We start from the raw sequence: 18,655 nt of genomic DNA on the forward strand, positions 1-18,655 counted from the left end.
GGAGAGAGCCATAGAAAACAAAACATTAGGAATAAGATGGAAATAACATTTAAAGAGCATCAGAGAAGTGGCTCAGGTAGACCTCTGTAGACTAAAATGGAAACAAACATGAAGATTCACGCTATAAATCCAATTACATTGATAGCAGGTTTTGATTCTTAGTGGTGTAGAGACAAATCTTACCTTGTGGCTTGGTTGTATCATCTGCGTGTGAATGACCTGGACCCCAAATTCAAAACCTCCTTTTATTTGTGAGGCACATGGGCTATAGGCTATTTGCACTTTGATCTTTCATCATCACAGACTACTATTGCCAGTGGACTATTTATAGTCAAATACGTAGAATGTAGCCATAATCTCTTCCCCAGGTTCTGAAGAAGGCTGTTTTAGACAAATATTTGATGTACTGCTGCAAAGTAGATCAGTAAAATGTAAATTATCTGTCTCCCTCTTTATTCTTTGGATGTGCTAGCACATGTATTTATCTGGTTGTGGTGCTTCGACAGAGTGCTGGGTGATATTGTTGAAATCAATATCACGATAATCAGACTTTTCAATATCTATATCTATATCTATATCTATATATATCATGATATGGCTCACGTATGCAAAATCACGTTAATCAAATTCATGTTCATCCCATTGAACCAAATGGTAATGTTGGGTGTGATGTCAAACAAAACTGAATTTTTTAAAATAATATTCCTTAAAATGTTTAATACCTCATTTTTGTCAGAGGTTTTAAAATCATCCCCAAATCATCATATCATCACGATATGATTCCACTGAAAGATGATAAACAATATTATCGCCCAGCCACATGCAGGGAGGGCAGACGGACTGGAGTTTGATTCCCATGATATGTGGGAAAAAACACAACAACATGAACTTTTGACAATTTATTTATTTTAGTTATTGCATAACATAAGAATGCACAACATAGTATATAGGCTACTGACTAACATGCATGCTGTAACCAGTAGGGAGACCACCAGTGACGAAGTGACTGTTTTACATGTGTCACTGCTTTATTCTGCTTTCCTGATTCTCTTCCACCAGGATTTGCCCTGTGATCTGAAACTCCAGCGCTCTCCAGTTGAAGATATTCCCTGGAGTGAAGTTCATGTCATTCATGTAGCGCTGGATCTCACTGGGCGAGAGCACATAGTCCCACATGTGGACATCAGAGAGCATGCCGATGAAAGACTGGGTAGCATCAAAACCCCCGCCATAAGAGTCCTGCTCTTGGCCGAGGATGGTGACGGGAGCCCCGGTGATGGGCTGTCCGGAGTGGATGAATCTTTTGACGGTCGGCTTGCCGTCCACCCACAGCTGAGCCACCCCGGTGTCGGAACCCCAGGTGGCGCACATGGAGTGCCAGGCGTTACGTTCGAAGGACAGCGCCAAGAAGTCTGTGCCCCCGTCCCGAGCATGCATCCTAATCACATCCTCTGAGTTTATTTTGAAAAGCACAAAGTCATTGCTGTGGGCGGGAGTAGCCAAAGAGAAGAGCCCATAGTTTCTGCTGAGATCTGTGAAGAATCTGAACAGATCGGCCAATGGTGAAAGATGTAGGCAAGCATTTAATCGAAAACATAATGGATACTATGACCTTTCTGCAATACTTAACTGATAATAACACATTTATGCATGGAAGAGTATTAGATCCAGATTGTAGGTGATTTTTTTTTTACTGAACCCCTAATATTCTGACATTAAAGCTTTTTCTTAAAAATTTCTGCATTTTTTTTCTTGCAAATTTCGGATTTTTTTTTTTTTGCACATTTCTGACTTTAATCTGATAATTTCTGAGTTTTTTTTCTCAGAATATTACCCCCTCCCCCCGGCTGCGGTAAAAAAAAAAGTCACCTACAATGGCCCTAATACTCTTCTGTATTTACCTAAGGCAGGCTGTCACAGAATTGAATTTGTTTCTGGATGTCAGTAGTTTGACATGAGCTGTGTTGGTCTCTCTAGGAAAGACGAACACTTTGCCTGAGAGATCTGCACAGGGGAGAAAACCAAACCAACAAACTCAGACAGGCCAGTCAGAGTTCAAGTGACAGGAGAGAGAGCAAGAAAAGGTTTATAACTACAAGTACACTGTCTCAAACGGTATATTCTGTGTTTGGATAAAACAGAAAAAAACAGTGCAGCAAATTACTCACAAATATTAGTGTAAATTTATTGATTGAACAACAATGGTTGACAAACCTTGAGGTGTCGCATAACATGTTGCAAACATCACCATCAGAAGTAAGAACTTCTCCATCTGAAAAAAAATCACAATTGCATTGCAGATAATATTGTACAAAAACTTTACAAAAAGAACTAAACCTCAGCCTCGTACTTCTGCCATATTTCTCCATCCTCTAATGAATAAATATAACAAATACAAAAATAGGCCTCATACTTTTTATTTGTGAGAGAAAGCCAACAAAAAACCAAAAAATAGGAATAAGATGAAAATAACATTGAAAACAGCAACAGAGAACTGGCTCAGGTAGAGCTCTGTAGACTAAAATGGAAACAAAGTTGAAGATTCACACTATAAATCCACTATAAATCCAATTAATAGCGGGTTTTGATTCCTAGAGGTGTAGAGACAAATCTTACCTTGTGGCTTGGTTGTATCAGCTTCGTGTGAATGACCTGGACTCCCCAAATTCAGGATGTTGGACCTCCTTTTATCTGTGGGGCAAATATAGGCTATTTGCTCTTTGATCTGCTTTCATCATCACAGACTCTGGACTTTTCTTTCTTTCATTGTTTTTCATTTTTTTGCAGATAAAACATTGCAAACATCTCAGAATCACATCATCACCATTAGTAAGACACATAAATGTACAGTCATGCTTTGAGTTGATTAAAAATGTGTTTTTAGAAAGATGAGTTTGTTATTTTCTACAATTTGTGATTTATAGTAGCCTAGTTGTCTTACCTATATATTAATTAATTTGTTTATTTGTTATGTCTTTTTAAGAACATTCTGCATCAAATCACTTATGTTGGTTGGGACCTCATACTTTTAAAATCCACTGATTTTCTTGATTTCCAAAGCTCTTCCTTAACAAAAGGAATAACTCCCCACTAACAATGAACATTAGCCAAGGCCTCATGTGCTAAAGAGCCATACCCACATCTTCAAATTTATATGCGGTTTCATACATATTTCAACAAATAACATTGCCCTGACTCCAGATAGCAGGAAGTATTGCTTCCTCATTCCCACAGCAGCTGTCCTGGGCACCAAGCAATTTCAAGCACAGCTCAATTCTAAGGAAAACCTGTGTTAGCTGACAATGTGTCCAATCTGGCATGCAAAGTGTTAATTAATGTTCATTTATTAACTGCCAACTTAATGTTGCAATGGGCAATGATCCCATGGCATTGGTAGAGGTGGCTGTCCCAGTTTTACCTTTGAGATCAATAAAGTTTAAAGGTGCAGTATAGGCTAAGTAGGACTTAACTGACCCATAGCACAAAATAACCATAATAGTTGTTGATAATATGTTATTGATAAATACCAATGAGTCAATGATCATTTACTTCAAACAAATATTTCATAATAAATATAATTGTATGGTTAGGTGTATGCCATTAACGTCTTACAACAATGGAGTACAGGTTTATTTCTCTCATCCAGGGACATCCAGGATATACTTCCATGCCCGGGAGAGGACAGTCTGGTGCCTGGTCAGCCTGGATGGAGCTCCGCTTCCCGCTGCGCTTCTCCCCTCGCTGCGAGGAATGGACATTGAATTTATCAATTCTTACAGTACTAGGCCTAATTAATTTCTCATAGTAGCCTACTAATTCATTTATCATTTCACATAATTGCATATAAATGTTATTGAAATCTATGTAGGTATATTTGTTTGCTGGAATAAAGTTGTGAAATTTTAATCTGATCATGCAATGCGGTCTTTTCATGAATGTATAGTTTTTCTAAATGTGTCTGAGACTTGAAACAATTTGACAGTTCATAACATTTAAGTTTTATGTATGATGACAGAAGGGTAAAGTGTTTATTTTGTGACAGCATTCAGTGCTACTAGACAGTGGACTTCAACTAGTACGGAATAATTTCTGCTGACAGATCTACACCAGAACTGACCATATCAAATAAACTGGGGATCAGCTAGCCATTTGGCTGGCTGGTTAGTTAATAATAACTATTATTTAGAAATTCATCTGGTGCAGTGATGAGACCTACAGTGAATGACCACAGCATGGTAAGTGATAAGCAGTGTGCCCAAATAGCCCAAATAAAACCTAAATAAACCTAAAAATCAATCATATAGGCCTATTGTTGGATAAAAGTAGCTAATATTGATTTTCATGCGTTGTTCTATAGCATGGCCTGTTCATGTGATGTAGGTTACTGCTTGAGTAGCCTACCTGACCTGAAAAAAAACGTCATCACTGGACCATTCTGTAGGCTACATGAAATTGACATTTCTTACCATATGCATATGATAAGGTTTGGTTCTTATCTGTGTATGATAAGGAAGGACTTAAATGAATACAAATTTGAAATTACAAAATAGTCCCAGGCAGCCATAGGCATAAGACAAATAGAATAAATAAATAACAGAGCTGGCAGAAAAATAAACTGAATCAAAGCCAAAGATTATAGAAAGGCCCTCCGGTACTTGTTTCACAAAATAAACCCTTTCCTGTATTTTATTTTGGAATTTTTTATTTGTTTAGCAAAAACAGCATTACCCATAAACCATCACGATGACGTAGGTAAACTACAGACTTCAAGATGGTGCTTGAAAGTACTATGGTCTGGTAAGGACATCGAAATACGTACTAAATTAGTATTTTAAATACTAACTTCGTGGAAATAAGCTAACGGTCGTTAAAATGGATGTATGTCATTCGGCGTGTTTTATTTGGAACGTACATACAAGTTTACGTGATTTATTTTCGTTGGGAGATGCTCGGCTCAGAGTTATTCCCTGAGTCACTCCATATAGCTAACGTTACCTAGCCAATGGAAGAGAACTAACATTAGCTGGCTAGCTGCGTTTTCTAGCACATATATCAGATCTTTTATGCAGCTTAGCTGGGTTACAACAACTTAACACGTTTTATGGTTACTAAGCAGCAGTTGTGTCGCTACATAACGTTCATGCTTAGCGAGTTAGCTTTTAACGTAAGGTTGCATCTCACATTGAAGCAAAGCTGGCTTTGTTCGAGTAACGCGCTAACGTTAGCACAAACCCTGCTGTCAAACAGGCAACTCATGTTACTTGGCATTGGGATCCATTGGCTCTCTTTAACTAACGTAATGAGCGCAGCTAACGTTACCTAATTGTCGTTGAATAACGTTATATGTCGTTTTTGGATGTTTATAAATGTTATACAGTGTCCTTACAGCTTATTTGGTTACTGCTTAACGATAAAAGTCAGACGTTAAATTAGAAGTGTACTGGTTGTTAACAATCCTGTTATTTTCCTTAGTGTGGACAACAGTGAGTACATGCGCAATGGAGACTTTCTGCCCACAAGACTGCAGGCTCAGCAGGACGCAGTTAATATTGTTTGTCACTCCAAGACTCGCAGCAACCCTGAAAACAACGTGGGCCTCATCACCATGGCCAAGTAAGGGCAGTGTGCTTGAATTGGTGTACTCAGCAGTAAAATATGGTATTATAATGATACAAGAGTTTTCTTCCTGTGCAGTAATTGTGAGGTGCTGACCACGCTGACTCCAGACACTGGGAGGATACTGTCTAAGCTGCATGCTGTCCAGCCTCGTGGAAACATCAGCTTCTGCACAGGCATCAGGGTGGCACATGTGAGTATGGGATTTTCAGTATGCAGTAAGATGCAAACTACAGTGCTATTCTACCCGTACCCTAGTACACATGTCGAGGAGTTGTGTGAGGGGCTACTGATGTGATGTGTGGAGTGAGTTCAGGGAGGTGAGAGTAATGCACTTAAGGAAGTCGGTTAAAGTCATTACTCTGATGGAAATACAACCCTTTGTCCAAATCAAGAGCAGTTTGGATTAGGCTTGATTGGGAGTGTGTCCCCTCTATCATGATGTGAGCACAGGACTAGCGGTTCAGGATTGGAAGTAGGACTAAATATGACAGGAGATACAGTCCTCACTAGTACTTCTGTGTTTGCATGGGGAGTGGGGCCCAGCCCATTACACGCAACATCAAAAATCACAATATTGCATTTCCGTAGTTCAACTGGTGATCCATTGATTCTCTGTCTTCTCTCCTCTGTAGTTGGCTCTGAAGCACAGACAGGGCAAAAACCACAAGATGCGCATTATTGCATTTGTTGGCAGTCCAGTGGAGGACAACGAAAAAGAAGTAAGCTAAGTTCTGACATGAATCAATGTGATTTGCATCAATAAAATCCAGCAGATACTAGATTTCTGACTTTGATATTGAATGTTTGGTTGGAAAAATTAACAGTATCAGATGTACTTGACAGTAAAGATGGATGGGTGAAAGATGGACATCTGCTTGGAAAGCATGCCACTCACCACACTTACACTGAATGCAGTTTCAGAACTACTGTCTGTAGACACCAATACAAAACTAAAACATAATTCTTCACACTGGGTTTTCTGTAGACTTGAGGCCTGTAAATGTGTATTTCTCAAGAAATAAACCACAACTGCCAAAACCATGTTTTTTTTTGCAAATTGTACTTTATATATTGTATATTATTATTGTATATTATCAGTGGAATTATTCTCTGGAAATATGCACTCGCCAAGTTATCTGTGGAATAATTAATATTGGCTGATAACATCAGTGTACTTATGTCTGTAATATTTGTGTCTCAACTGAATTACTTCTCTCTTCCTTTAGCTGGTCAAAATGGCGAAGCGTCTTAAGAAAGAAAAAGTCAGCGTGGATGTCATTAACTTTGGAGAGGAGGTATTTTTCTGTCAAACCGCCACCCTCACTCAACCTCTTGTATATCTTATGCGCTCTTGTAATTTTGTTCCTCTCTGCACTGTTGTCTGGTCCATGTGTTAATCCCCCTTCTTTCTCTCCCCTGCAGGAGATGAACACAGAGAAGCTGACTGCCTTCATCAACACACTGAATGGGAAAGAGGGAGCAGGTTCCCACCTGGTCACAGTACCTCCAGGCCCCAGTCTGGCTGACGCACTCCTGACCTCGCCCATTCTGGCCGGGGAGGGAGGTGCAATGTTAGGCCTGGGTGCCAGCGACTTTGAGTTTGGGGTGGATCCCAGCGCTGACCCAGAGCTGGCCTTGGTAAGAGAAGAGGGGAACGAGGCCAGAATAGCTTCAGTGTTACCACAACTATTCTTTTTCAGTTGTCTCAAATCTCTGTCTATGATTCCTCTCAGTATTGTTCTTTTCTTTATGACTATCTTTTGTACCACATTTTATCTTATTGATTCTCTCTTCTATTGCAATATTTCTTTTAAAATCAGGTTCTGTAGTGTCAGGCTACTTGCTGTACCATCAGTATTGAGTCAATTAAGATCAGATGCTTATTTACCTGACTAGAGCTTAAAGTTGATCCATTTTACTCACTCCTTGATTGCCTTCTTCCTCTCTCTAGGCTCTAAGGGTGTCTATGGAGGAGCAGAGACAAAGACAGGAGGATGAGGCTCGCAGAGCCGCTGTTGTGTCTGCTGCTGAGGCTGGCGTTCCCTCTCCTACTGCAGATGGTGAGAGAATGTCCACCAACTTGTTTTTCTACCATAGATGCCAATTTCTTTCCTTTTTTGCTTTGTATGATGGACAGGCAGCTTATAATGTCTTCTGTTGTGTTTTTTTCCCATTGGTTTGCAGAGTCTGAGGATGCCCTGTTGAAGATGTCTGTTCCCCAGGCGGACACGGCCACACCTGCTCTACCAGACTTCAGCCGAATGACAGAGGATGAGCAGATAGCCTACGCTCTGCAGATGTCCATGCAGGGAGCAGGGGGAGGTTAGACACAGACACCTATTTAAGATTTTACAACCAACTAATAACCTACAACACTACTTGAGATTGAGAACACATTACATCAACATTATCTAATGCATGGCAGCATTAATCTAGTACCTTGTCAGCAAGATATTCACACTCTAACATCCATTCATCACCTACTTCAGTACATTAACCTAATTTTTTTCCACACAACAACCTTTCTGTTCCACCTGTGCTGCAGAGTTTGGTGGTGAGGACATGGACACAGGAGCTGACATGGAGTCCAGTGAGGCGAAGGTAAGGGCAAGCCTTATTAGGCTAGTTCTTATTTGTCATCAGATACCAAAAACCTGCTTGGATAAGATTATATGTAATATGTCATGTCAATGTATGCAGGATGAGGAGGACTATGACGTAATGCAGGATCCAGAGTTCCTTCAGAGTGTCCTGGAAAACCTTCCTGGAGTCGACCCCAACAATGAGGCCATCCGCAACGCTATGGGCTCCCTGGCTTCCCAGACAGGCTCTAAACCGGAGACCAAGAAGGACGAGGAGAAGAAAAAATGAACACCCAAAGACAGGAATATAATATATGACAAATAAAAAAACTGAGAATTGCACTGCATGTGTTTTTCACAGTGTTGCTGTCCTAAAAGCAGGAACCCCACTGTTTATCTTTTGAAGATGGAACCTTTAGAATAGTTGTGTAAACTGTAAACTCATGACATCTGCCTTTTTGTATTTCCATTTAAGTTGACTAACAGGACATTTTCTGGTTTTATTTCTTTATTTTGTGTCACGTCTGACATGTTGACTTTTGAATCTTTTGTATTATAACTACCCACTAACATGGCCAGATTGCAATCCTCAATAAATTTACAAAATACAAGCTGGCACTTCAGCTGATGGTTGAAATCTATTTAATGTGTTAGCTGCAGTAGTCGGGTCCCTTTGATCATATACCTCCGCAAGTTGCCATTCTTTTTTTGTAACCAAAGTTTATTCAACAATCTGCACATATGATGAAACAGTATTACAGATTCATACTTTTCTTTTCAGACAGTAATATCCCCCCATTATCTCCCCTTAGCCCCCCAGCATTCCCCTCCCTGCTCATAGAAACAAAATAATAAGTAAATATACAATAATACAATAATAACAACAATAATAATAATAATAGTTGAATTTAAATAAATACAGATGACAAAATGATTGTACAACTAAAAAAAAAAAAAAAAAAGGAGAAGAAGAAAAGGAATGGACAACTGGTGATACACAGAATCAACAAGTCAACCTGTCCTTAAGCACCGCCTGCACCCCACAAGGTCACAGTCCAAGATGTATGTGCCCGCACATTGTTACATCTGCACACATGTTTACCCACACATACATACACCTAATGTACCCAAGTACTCACAACACACACACACACACCCCGGAACAATACACAGTTATCTACATCCAATCATACTTCCAACACGTTAGTCCAGTGGGATAGATTGCATCGTTTCGAAGTGGGAGATGAGAGGCTGACAGTGTTAGTAATTTTTTTCAGCTGAGCCACGGACAGCAAATTTGATCTTTTCCAGTTTCAGAAATGACATTAAGTCCCGCAGCCAGGACGTGTTTGAGGGAGGAGAGCGATTTTTCCATAAGAGGAGAATCCATCGACGGGCAATTAAACTGGCAAAGGAGACTACATTAACTTGTTTAGCAGTCATTCTAACTCCCTCCTCAGGGACACCAAAGATAGCGATCTGAGGCGATGGATCCAGAGTCAGTTCCAATATCTCCGATATAAGATCAAAGAAAGACCTCCAGTATTCTACCAAACTCGGGCATGACCAGAACATATGAGTCAGGTCTGCTGGTGCCTGAGAGCATCTGTCACAAATATCAGAGAGATTTGGATAAATCTTCGATAATCTAGCTTTACTAAAATGGATCCTATGAAGTACTTTGAACTGAATGAGGCTAAGCCTCGCACAGGAAGAGGATGAATTTATTGCATATAATGCATGGTCCCACCATTCATCAGACAAAGTGATACCCAGTTCAGTCTCCCAACCTGTCTTGATCTTATGCAGAGCAGGGGAAGTCACTGCTGATAAAAGATCGTATATGAAAGAAATATGACCTTTTGACAAGTCAGTAACTACAAGAAGATGGTCAATGCCCGAGGCCGGCGGAGCCTGCGGAAATGCTAAGGTGTTGGATTTGGCAAAGTTACGAATTTGGAAATACCTAAACAGATCAGAGTGCTGAAGGTTGAATGTGGAGCATAACTGTGCATAGCTAGCAAACAGGCCATCAATATAAAGGTCACCCAGGCCTTGTCTGCGCCAAGTGGCAAATCTAGAATCAATCTTGGCTGGTCGAAAGAGTTGATTGTTACAGATAGGTGTAGCTAGGGGCAGAGAAATCCAGCCGAACTGTTGCCTAATTTGTTGCCAGATTTTCAGAGTGGAAATAACCATGGGGTTAGAGGAGTGCTGTCTAGGTTTAAATGGAAGGCTGCTACACACCAGGGCTTTTAAGGATGAGGAATGACAAGAATTAGCTTCTAGTTGAATCCAATTAGTATCTGTATCCGAGATCCAGAGCGCAATTTTGTGCATGTTAGCTGCCCAATAATATAATTGAAAATTCGGTTGACCGAGTCCCCCCTGTAACCTCCCCCTCTGGAGCAGAGATTTACAAATTCTTGGGGTTTTACCCCCCCCCCATATAAAATTTGAAATTATTGAATCCAATTGACGAAAAAGGTGTTTAGGTAAAAAAAATGGGTAAACATTGAAATAAGTATAAATATCTGGGAAGCACATTCATTTTAATGGATTGTACTGTACCTGCTAGAGAGAGGGGTAGCTGTTCCATCTCTGCAGATCAGTTTTCACTTTAGTTGTTAGAGCTGTAAGATTTTCCTCACAAAGGGAGTGGATGGAGCTAGTAATGGTAATTCCTAAGTATTTAAACCTAGTGCTAGATAACTTGAAGGGGATACTAGACTGGGGTATCCCTTGGGCCAATTGAGTAATAGGACGCAAGTTGCCATTCTAACAAAAAAAAAAAAGGTTATGCTTACTGCATTGGAATTTAATACTTGTCTTGTTATTACACAGCCAGTATCATATACGATGCGCGGTCAAACCATGATTTTGATTTCGCGCTGCAAAGAATATAAAAGCTGGTAAAGCGGCTTCGATCACAGGCTACAGTATGCCAGTATTCAACATAGAGTAAATATAACTTGCCAGGCTCTTCGAAAGTCCACGTCGCATGAGTTAGTGACGAAAAACTCATGCGTCTGAGAAGAAAGTCAGGAACCAACTTCGCTAACTAGCAGGTAAAAATACTAACGCTAGCTAACATTAGCTACCTTTAATGAAGCAATCCTTATGAACTATAAATTTACTACAGTCTGTTAGAGCCACGTTAGTTGAGCATTGCATTGATCTGACGATGGTGTTTGGCTGCTTATGGGAAGTTGGCCAGTTCATGTTAGAAAGGCCAGCTAAATGCTAAAGCTTTAGCTGTTAGCAAAATGACCCACTTGTTCTAACGTGACAACGAAGTTTGGCATGCCGAGTAGATAGTAACTTTGGCTATCCTGGTGTTTGCCTAGATATTAGTTGCTAAACTTGTAGCAGAATGATAACACACCACGTATTTTATTGCCTTATACTCAAGATTTTGGTGCTGCTACTTAGTTTTGAATTAAATCATACAACGTTTAGCAGGCATGCATGGTTCCTTTTAGATGCCGTACATGACAACGCATCGTGATTAACGTTAACTGAATTAATTTAAAATAATCCTGATAAGCTGTCTTTTCTTCTGTCCCAAATTTGGCCGTTATGACTTAGTTTGTGCCTCAATAGGTTTTGAGCCTTTTGCTGGGGATGGGGGATATGAAGACCCCAGATTTTGACGATTTGCTGGCAGCCTTTGACATTCCTGATATTGATGCCAAAGAGGCCATTCAGTCAAGTCCAGAAGAGGAAGGGGATGGGGCAGAGGATGCCGGCGACATGAGAGAGAGTGAGTCTCCTTGCTTCCCCTGTTCCCCTGTCTCTCAGACTGACCCACCTGTTGTCAGTGTGATTGTGAAGAATAGAGTGCGGCCTGAATCCTATGGAGAGCCAGATAGGTCTGTTAGGGATGATACCAAAGGCTCTTTGGATAATACACACAATCCTTCAAGCAGTGGCGTAGGCGCTAAGGGTCAGAGCCAGTTAGGTGAGGCTCTGCTGACTTCACAGCTCGGCCCCAAACTACCTGGTGACGTCCCCTCAGAGCCCCAGATGCCCAATGGTTTTGAGGGGACTCAGTCCAATGGAGACCCATGGTCCTGCAGTTCTCCACTGAGGTCCACAGTGAACACTAGTGAGAGCAGAGGCAACGAAGGAGCTGAGGTTGGATCGGCCAGGCATACAGCTGACATCATGAACAAGCTGAAGCCCCTCCTCTACCCCGAGTCTTCGACCAGCGCTGGTCCCTCTGCACCATTTCCTCCTGCCTCATCGTCCTCTCCCTCCCCTCTCTCAGTCAGCCAACACCTTCCTCCTCACTCTACTCAGAAGGAGGAGACTTGCAGCCTCCGTAGCCTGCCGTCCTCCCCTCCACCCCAAAACGGGAGTGGGAGAGCTGGGATAAGGCACATGATGGAGTCAGATGAAGAGGACTCGGAGCCAGATTTGGGAAGCCCGCTGGTGATCCAGGAAAGCCCAGAATCTGTAATGTCCTCCCCTCCCAAATTTATACAGAGACCTAAAGTACGCTCTGAGCTGCTTGGCTCTTCTCAAACCTCTCCTTGCCATCTCCCCTGTTCTCCTCATCTCTCCTCTTGTCCAACATCCTTAAAACCTAAACCCCACCATGAGGAGGAGGTGCCCACCACCCCCAGTTCTCCCCCCACAGCTCCCCAGCCACAGGGCCCCCAAGACTGCCTCTCCTCCACTCATACGGGCTCCACATTAGTCCAAGAGGAGAAATATCCAGAGCATGTGATTGATGAGCGGGACTCTCCTGAGAGCCCGCCACCTGACCAGACAGGTTTTATAGTCCCCAAGAGAAGCCCCAGCCCTGCTTCAGCCCCAAAACCTGCATCAGCCCCAAAACCAGCTCCAGCTGCAGCTGCTAACCAGGAGGACCTTCATCACCAAGAGGAGCCCATGGAGAGCGAGCCCAGCCAAGAGAGCAGGCCAGAGAAGGCCAGTGAGGTGGAGGGTGAAAAGATGAAAGCTGGAGACGGAGGAAAAGCTGACATGGAGAAGTCTGGTGCTGGCTCATCGTCTGTGGATACTGTGTCTACTAAAGCCGCAGAGAAGGTTTCATCCCCATCGCGTCCTCTGAAAGTTAAAATCAAAACAGTCAAAACGCCTACAGGCAGCATCACAAGGACTGTGAGTGGAGTAGCACCTAAAAGAGTGAGACGAGCCCCCTCTAAGGCTGCGGACGGCTCAAAACCTTCACCAGGAGGTCGCAACATTATAACGAGGCCCAAGAGGGAGGCATCCCAGCAGTCTCAGAAACTGACATCAAAGGCTGGTGGAACTTTGCCTGCAGCGGCGACGCTCCAGGGTGCCAGCACTGCAATGTTAGTAGGTGCCAGCATGGTCAAAGACAAAGCAGCAGCGGACACCAGGCCTAAAGTTTCACCCACAGCTGTCGGCATTACCAAAACTGCAGCCCTGCCCTCCGTCCTCTCCACCCCCAGAATCAAACCTGGGGGGCTCAGCATGCGCAGTCTGGGCCAGAAAACTCTTACCAGTGGGATGGCGGGGTCCTCACCTGCACCCCTGCTCCCTCCTCAGGGTGGCAGCAGACCAGCCTCCATAGTTAACAGCACGGGGGCCACCATATCCAAGAGTCAGTCCAACCTGGTAGAAGCCTTCAACAAGATCCTCAACAGCAAAAACCTGCTGCCCTGTTATAAACCAGACCTCAGCTCTCCACTTCCAACAGAGTGGGGCCTTCCCCTGCCTGCACAGGTAAGTCTTCTTAGTCGGTTACAAAGGGACTCCTAATAGTTCATCATAACTTCATGATGATCTCACAGCATTGTTTTGTCTTAACATGAACTGTTTCATTCCCTACAGGGTTACCGCTGTTTGGAGTGTGGTGATACCTTTGCCCTGGAGCAGAGCCTGGCACGGCACTATGATCGGCGCTCACTGAGGATTGAGGTGACGTGCAACCACTGTGCCAAGCGGCTGGCCTTCTTCAACAAGTGCAGCCTGCTCCTGCATGCCAGGGAGCATAAGGAGAAAGGCCTGGTCATGCAGTGTTCTCACCTGGTCATGAAACCTGTAACTGTGGAGCAGATGATTGGCCAGCAGGAACCGACCCCGATTGGTTAGTGAGCATTGTTTCTGTCTCTCACCCATTGTTTCGGTTTTAGATATGACTACTAGTCACAGGTACATGTTCCTCTTTTAAATCTATATTGTTGGTGATCATATTTTCAATAGCCTCTCCTGCCTGCCGCTCTCTCTTTCTTGGTCCTGCTCTCCCTTCAGGCCTGCTCTCTTCCTCTGTCCTGTCCTCCTCTTCAGCACCGTCATCATCCTCGCTGTCCCAAGCTGCCCCTAACCCCGCCCCTCAGCTGCATCAAACAATACCCAGCAAGAGAGTAGAGGCAGTGCAGTACACCAATAACAAATGTCCTGAGTGTCAGGTTCAGTTCTGCAGCAAAGAAGAGGTGGCCGCTCACTTCCAAGAAATCAAACCAGCACACAGCACCGTGAGTCTTGCACTGTGTGTTTGTGTGAGTGTGTGAGAGAGAGAGAGAGATTTGGACGGGATGTTTTCTCATGATATGGACAGTGAACACTAGTCTAATTGATTTCTTTTCATGCTCCCACGTTTCTCCCGTCGGTCCAGCCTTGCACAGAGTGTTCTCCTCCCATGCTGCTTCCTAACAGCTGCAGTGCAGCAGCTCACCAGCGCATCCACCAGGCCTGCCCACCCCACATCTGCCCAGAGTGCGGCGGCACAGCCAAGCAGCCAGCCTTCCAAACCCACCTGGACGAGACCTGTCTGCACTTTGCACGCCGCATCGGATACAGGTTAGATATCCCCCTAGGTGACTGTTCAATAAAACAAAAATATACTGTTGTTTTACATCTTCTCTTTCCTCCCCCTCTCTCCAGGTGTTCCAGTTGCCAGGTGGTGTTCGGAGGGCTGACCTCGGTGAAGTCTCACATCCACCTGGCTCACTGTGACATGTTCCATAAATGCCCCAACTGCCCCATGGCCTTCAAATCTGCCCCCAGCATACAGACCCATATCTCTGCCCAACACCCCACACTCACTGGAGCACAGGCCAAGTATGTATATACATACACAGGCATGCAAATATGTATTTTCACATCAAAATAAATATTTCTCTCATCTCTGTCACTCATTAATTGAAACTGCTTTCTCTCCTTCACAGGCTGATCTATAAGTGTGTGATGTGTGACACAGTGTTTACTCAGAAGTCCCTGCTGTATATCCACTTTGACACTCATTTAGCCAACCAGAAGATGCATGTGTTCAAGTGTCCTGAGTGCACCAAGCTCTTTTCTCAGAGGAGTTCCCTAATGGACCATATCAAGGTATATCTATTTGTCTTATAGTCAAATAAGTGCTAAGACAAATAACCTCACCCAAATAATTTCCCCTCCTTGTCTCCTGTTCTCTATCTCTTCCTCAGTCACACAAAGCTCCCACGCTCAAACAGGAGATGCCTGTGATCCCTCCAGGGGATCCCACCCCGGCCGCACCCTCTCGTTCATGGGCTTCCGTGAAGATGGAGAGCTCAGATGGGGAAGAATGGAAGGAGGAAGAGGAGAAGGTGAATGGGGAGAAGATGAAGACCCCCTCAGGGTGGAGCTGTATGCCCTGCCATGCACGTTACACAGACCGAGAGGACTTCATCACCCACATGGCCGATCAGCATGGCAAGGTCAGGAAGTCCGCCATCTCCCCCTCGCTCGAGATAGAATGTGATTACATTTCATTTGTTTTTAGATGCAGCCACAAATAATTAGATCCAGCCATATGTGTGTGTGTGTGTGTTGTGTAGATTCTGAAGAAGTTCCCATGTAACAAGTGTGAGAGCTCCTTCACCACGACCTCCAGTATGAGACGTCACATCAGAGACAAACACAAAGGCATGAATCGGGGCTTCCGCTGCCAGTGAGTATCTCACTTACTACATCCTATATCCTTTGATTGGGCTGTCACTTTTCCCAAAAACTGAATGTGAATGTTTTTAAACCCCCAAATTTACTTGCCAGACCATCGTTGCATAGGATGCACAGAGCAGAACCTGCTCCAGTACAAGGAAGGCCTGATGTAAAAAAAAAATGGCAAATTCGTCTTACAAATCAACAACTGGACTGCAAGCAATGATGTCAAAATATATCGCATTTACTACATTTGCGAAAATCAGTAATATGTTCTATTTCTTGTGAAATACTGGGTGATTTTCATTACATCGTATCAATAAAGCGTAGCAGATTATAATCGGATTGTCCCTCATTGGGTTTGTCTCATTGAGAGGCTCAAAATAAATCAAAATAGATCACTACCTCCTACACATTCTGCCATAGATGTGTCACACTTGAATCAGAAACTCACTCTGTGTGTGTGTGTGTGTCTGTGTGTGTCTGTGTGTCTGTGCGCGCATGAGTGTAGGCTCTGCACTGAGGGTGGGAAAACATTCGGCAGCAGAGTGATGTTGGAGAGGCATGTTCAGCTGAGGCACAGCACAGATACTGCGAGCCAGGACACACTCATGGTAAGCCACTGTTTATTTCTTACAAGGAATCAAACAGGAACTGCCTTTAATAGCATGAAATTAACAGCCATTGCCTTTGTTTCCTCTGGCTGAAGGGAGGTGGTGGTGTGTTGGACGAGGCGGACAGTTCCTCAGAGCAGGACGGCAGTTCAGGGACTCGCCAGAGACGGAGGGGAGCCGTGAAGACAGAGCAAGAAGAGGAGTCGACAGATGGGGTGAGTCCTGTGAAGAAGTTTCGTTCCTCCTCCTCCTTCTCTCCCTCGTCCCTCCCCGAGTCTGGGTTCCGCTGCGCCCCCTGCGGCTTCACCACCGAGGACCAGGCGGCCTTCCTGGAGCACATCGCCCAGCACCGCACAGGAGGCGTCAGTCTGCAGTGTCTGCAGTGCGGGGCCTGCTTCACATCCACCACCTCCCTGTCCCGCCATCGCTTCATTACCCACAGAGTAAGAGGCACGCTCCCTGACAACCAGCATGCCCTCAGCGAGCGCCCGGCCCCCTCCCCCGCTAACAGTGGCAACCATGGCGACGTGAGTCCGCGGGGGGGTTCTCCACCAGCGTCGCCCTCCGCTCAACCCTCCATACCACAGGGGAAGGAAGGGGAGGGCTCACTGGCCTGTAAGGTGTGCGGTAAACACTTCGAGAAGACGTCAGATCTGAACACTCACTTCAGAACTCACGGTATGGCCTTCATCAGTGCGCGGAATGCAGGAAAAACTACTTAAGGTGTCCGAGCCGAGGGGAAAGGTAGAGGAGAGGTCGGCAGATGATGAAAGAGAATATTTGCAAAGTGCCTTATTTATTGTTGACTTCTCATCAAAGTGTGGGTTAGCACTTATGCACTAAGTTAACCAAAGATTGCTACTACAGAGTTTCTATATGGACGGATTGTAAAACAATCAAATGTGATTTTCACTGTAAAAGATAAGCCTTAACCTTCTACTTGTTCTGACACTCAGGATCTAATACTGCATTTCTATATTCAGTTATAAGATACTAATGAGATTAGCATGCTACTTCACAGTCAATGGACTGTTAGTTTGACTAGCTCCCTGCTGTGACCACATTCATATATTTATGTGCGAGGAGAGAACTGTGAATGTGATTACCAAAACCTACTGTGATGTGCTTGTGGGCTGTTTCACTGAATGTTGATAGACAGCAATGGAATGTGACAACTTTGATTTCAATATTTACTCCTACTGAGGAGATTCTTGAAACGGTAATGCCAATCCAGGTCTTTTTCTGTCAAATCCTTTTTTTTTTTTTTTTTGCATAATTTATCTTTAATAATTTTTATGTACTATGTATGTACACAGGATTGACTGATCTATTCTTCCTCTGTGAGCTAAAGATGGAAGTAAAAAAAAAAAAATAGGTGTGTACTTCTGACGTTTGGTTTAGGGGCATGTATGTGTCTAAATGTTGTTTTATGAGATTACTGTAAGCAAAAGATCTATATGTATGTGATTATTTTTATTCCTTATGCCTACCATACATTATGAGACAATGTTGAACCTCATGTTTGAGTTTTTCGTCAGTCTTTGGCTCTGCTCAAAAAATCTTAAAACCATTTGACAGCACAAGAGAGAGCAGATTTTTTTTCTGATAAACTAGTTGAATGTAATCAGAAGCTCCAGCGTGGCTAAGTGAATGTGTCGATAACATGTAATGGGAACATGCTTGGAGCAGGTACCCACCCAGCCTCCATGGAAGTGTAACAGAAGCCATTAAAATGAGTTTGAAACTGCCAAGTCATGTCTGTTGTCGGGTTAGTGTATGGTAGTCATTAGTGACTGTGTGTGTTTGTGTCTTTCTCAGGAGATTATCCTATGCTTTTTTCCCCCTCAGATTTAACTTGGTTTTCTGTTTTTGCATTGACAATATAATTTCTAACCAAATGTTCATAAAAAGATGAATAAAACTGGCACATTTTCAGTCTAATTT

The 18,655-nt window shown here is 43.4% G+C and overlaps 3 protein-coding genes across 4 annotated transcripts; 2 read left to right on the forward strand and 1 right to left on the reverse strand.

The window, feature by feature from the left end:
• Positions 1–1,020: 1,020 nt before the first annotated feature.
• Positions 1,021–2,272, reverse strand: LOC139652215 (C-reactive protein-like). Its single transcript, XM_071529203.1, has 3 exons — positions 2,215–2,272; positions 1,902–2,004; positions 1,021–1,543 (listed from the first exon to the last, which is right to left on the reverse strand). The coding sequence occupies exons 1-3, from the start codon at positions 2,270–2,272 to the stop codon at positions 1,021–1,023; spliced, it is 684 nt and encodes a 227-aa protein (XP_071385304.1).
• Positions 2,273–4,749: 2,477 nt separating this feature from the next.
• Positions 4,750–8,824, forward strand: LOC139652243 (26S proteasome non-ATPase regulatory subunit 4-like). 2 transcript variants are annotated; one of them, XM_071529249.1, is made up of 10 exons: positions 4,750–4,797; positions 5,473–5,613; positions 5,695–5,809; positions 6,252–6,338; positions 6,846–6,914; positions 7,042–7,257; positions 7,571–7,686; positions 7,802–7,941; positions 8,165–8,220; positions 8,320–8,824. In XM_071529249.1, exons 1-10 carry the CDS (start codon positions 4,772–4,774, stop codon positions 8,488–8,490), a joined length of 1,137 nt encoding a protein of 378 aa, XP_071385350.1. In that variant the 5' UTR covers positions 4,750–4,771; the 3' UTR covers positions 8,491–8,824. The 2 variants fall into 2 exon arrangements, with proteins under 2 accessions (XP_071385350.1, XP_071385349.1); XM_071529248.1 differs by having other exon boundaries at positions 7,571–7,679; positions 7,804–7,941.
• A 2,423-nt stretch (positions 8,825–11,247) lies between these two features.
• znf687a (zinc finger protein 687a) lies at positions 11,248–18,652 on the forward strand. The gene is made up of 11 exons (XM_071529210.1): positions 11,248–11,269; positions 11,790–13,916; positions 14,025–14,280; positions 14,445–14,668; positions 14,809–14,993; positions 15,078–15,254; positions 15,362–15,524; positions 15,623–15,874; positions 15,995–16,107; positions 16,609–16,711; positions 16,807–18,652. The coding sequence occupies exons 2-11, from the start codon at positions 11,826–11,828 to the stop codon at positions 17,431–17,433; spliced, it is 4,191 nt and encodes a 1,396-aa protein (XP_071385311.1). The 5' UTR covers positions 11,248–11,269; positions 11,790–11,825; the 3' UTR covers positions 17,434–18,652.
• Positions 18,653–18,655: the final 3 nt, after the last annotated feature.

Source organism: Centroberyx affinis, unplaced genomic scaffold, assembly GCF_046629955.1.
Source record: "Centroberyx affinis isolate AG114_WGS23_722 - 3 ecotype Tasmania unplaced genomic scaffold, CSIRO-AGI_Caff_v1 ptg001775l_1, whole genome shotgun sequence".
Lineage (NCBI taxonomy): Eukaryota > Metazoa > Chordata > Actinopteri > Beryciformes > Berycidae > Centroberyx > Centroberyx affinis.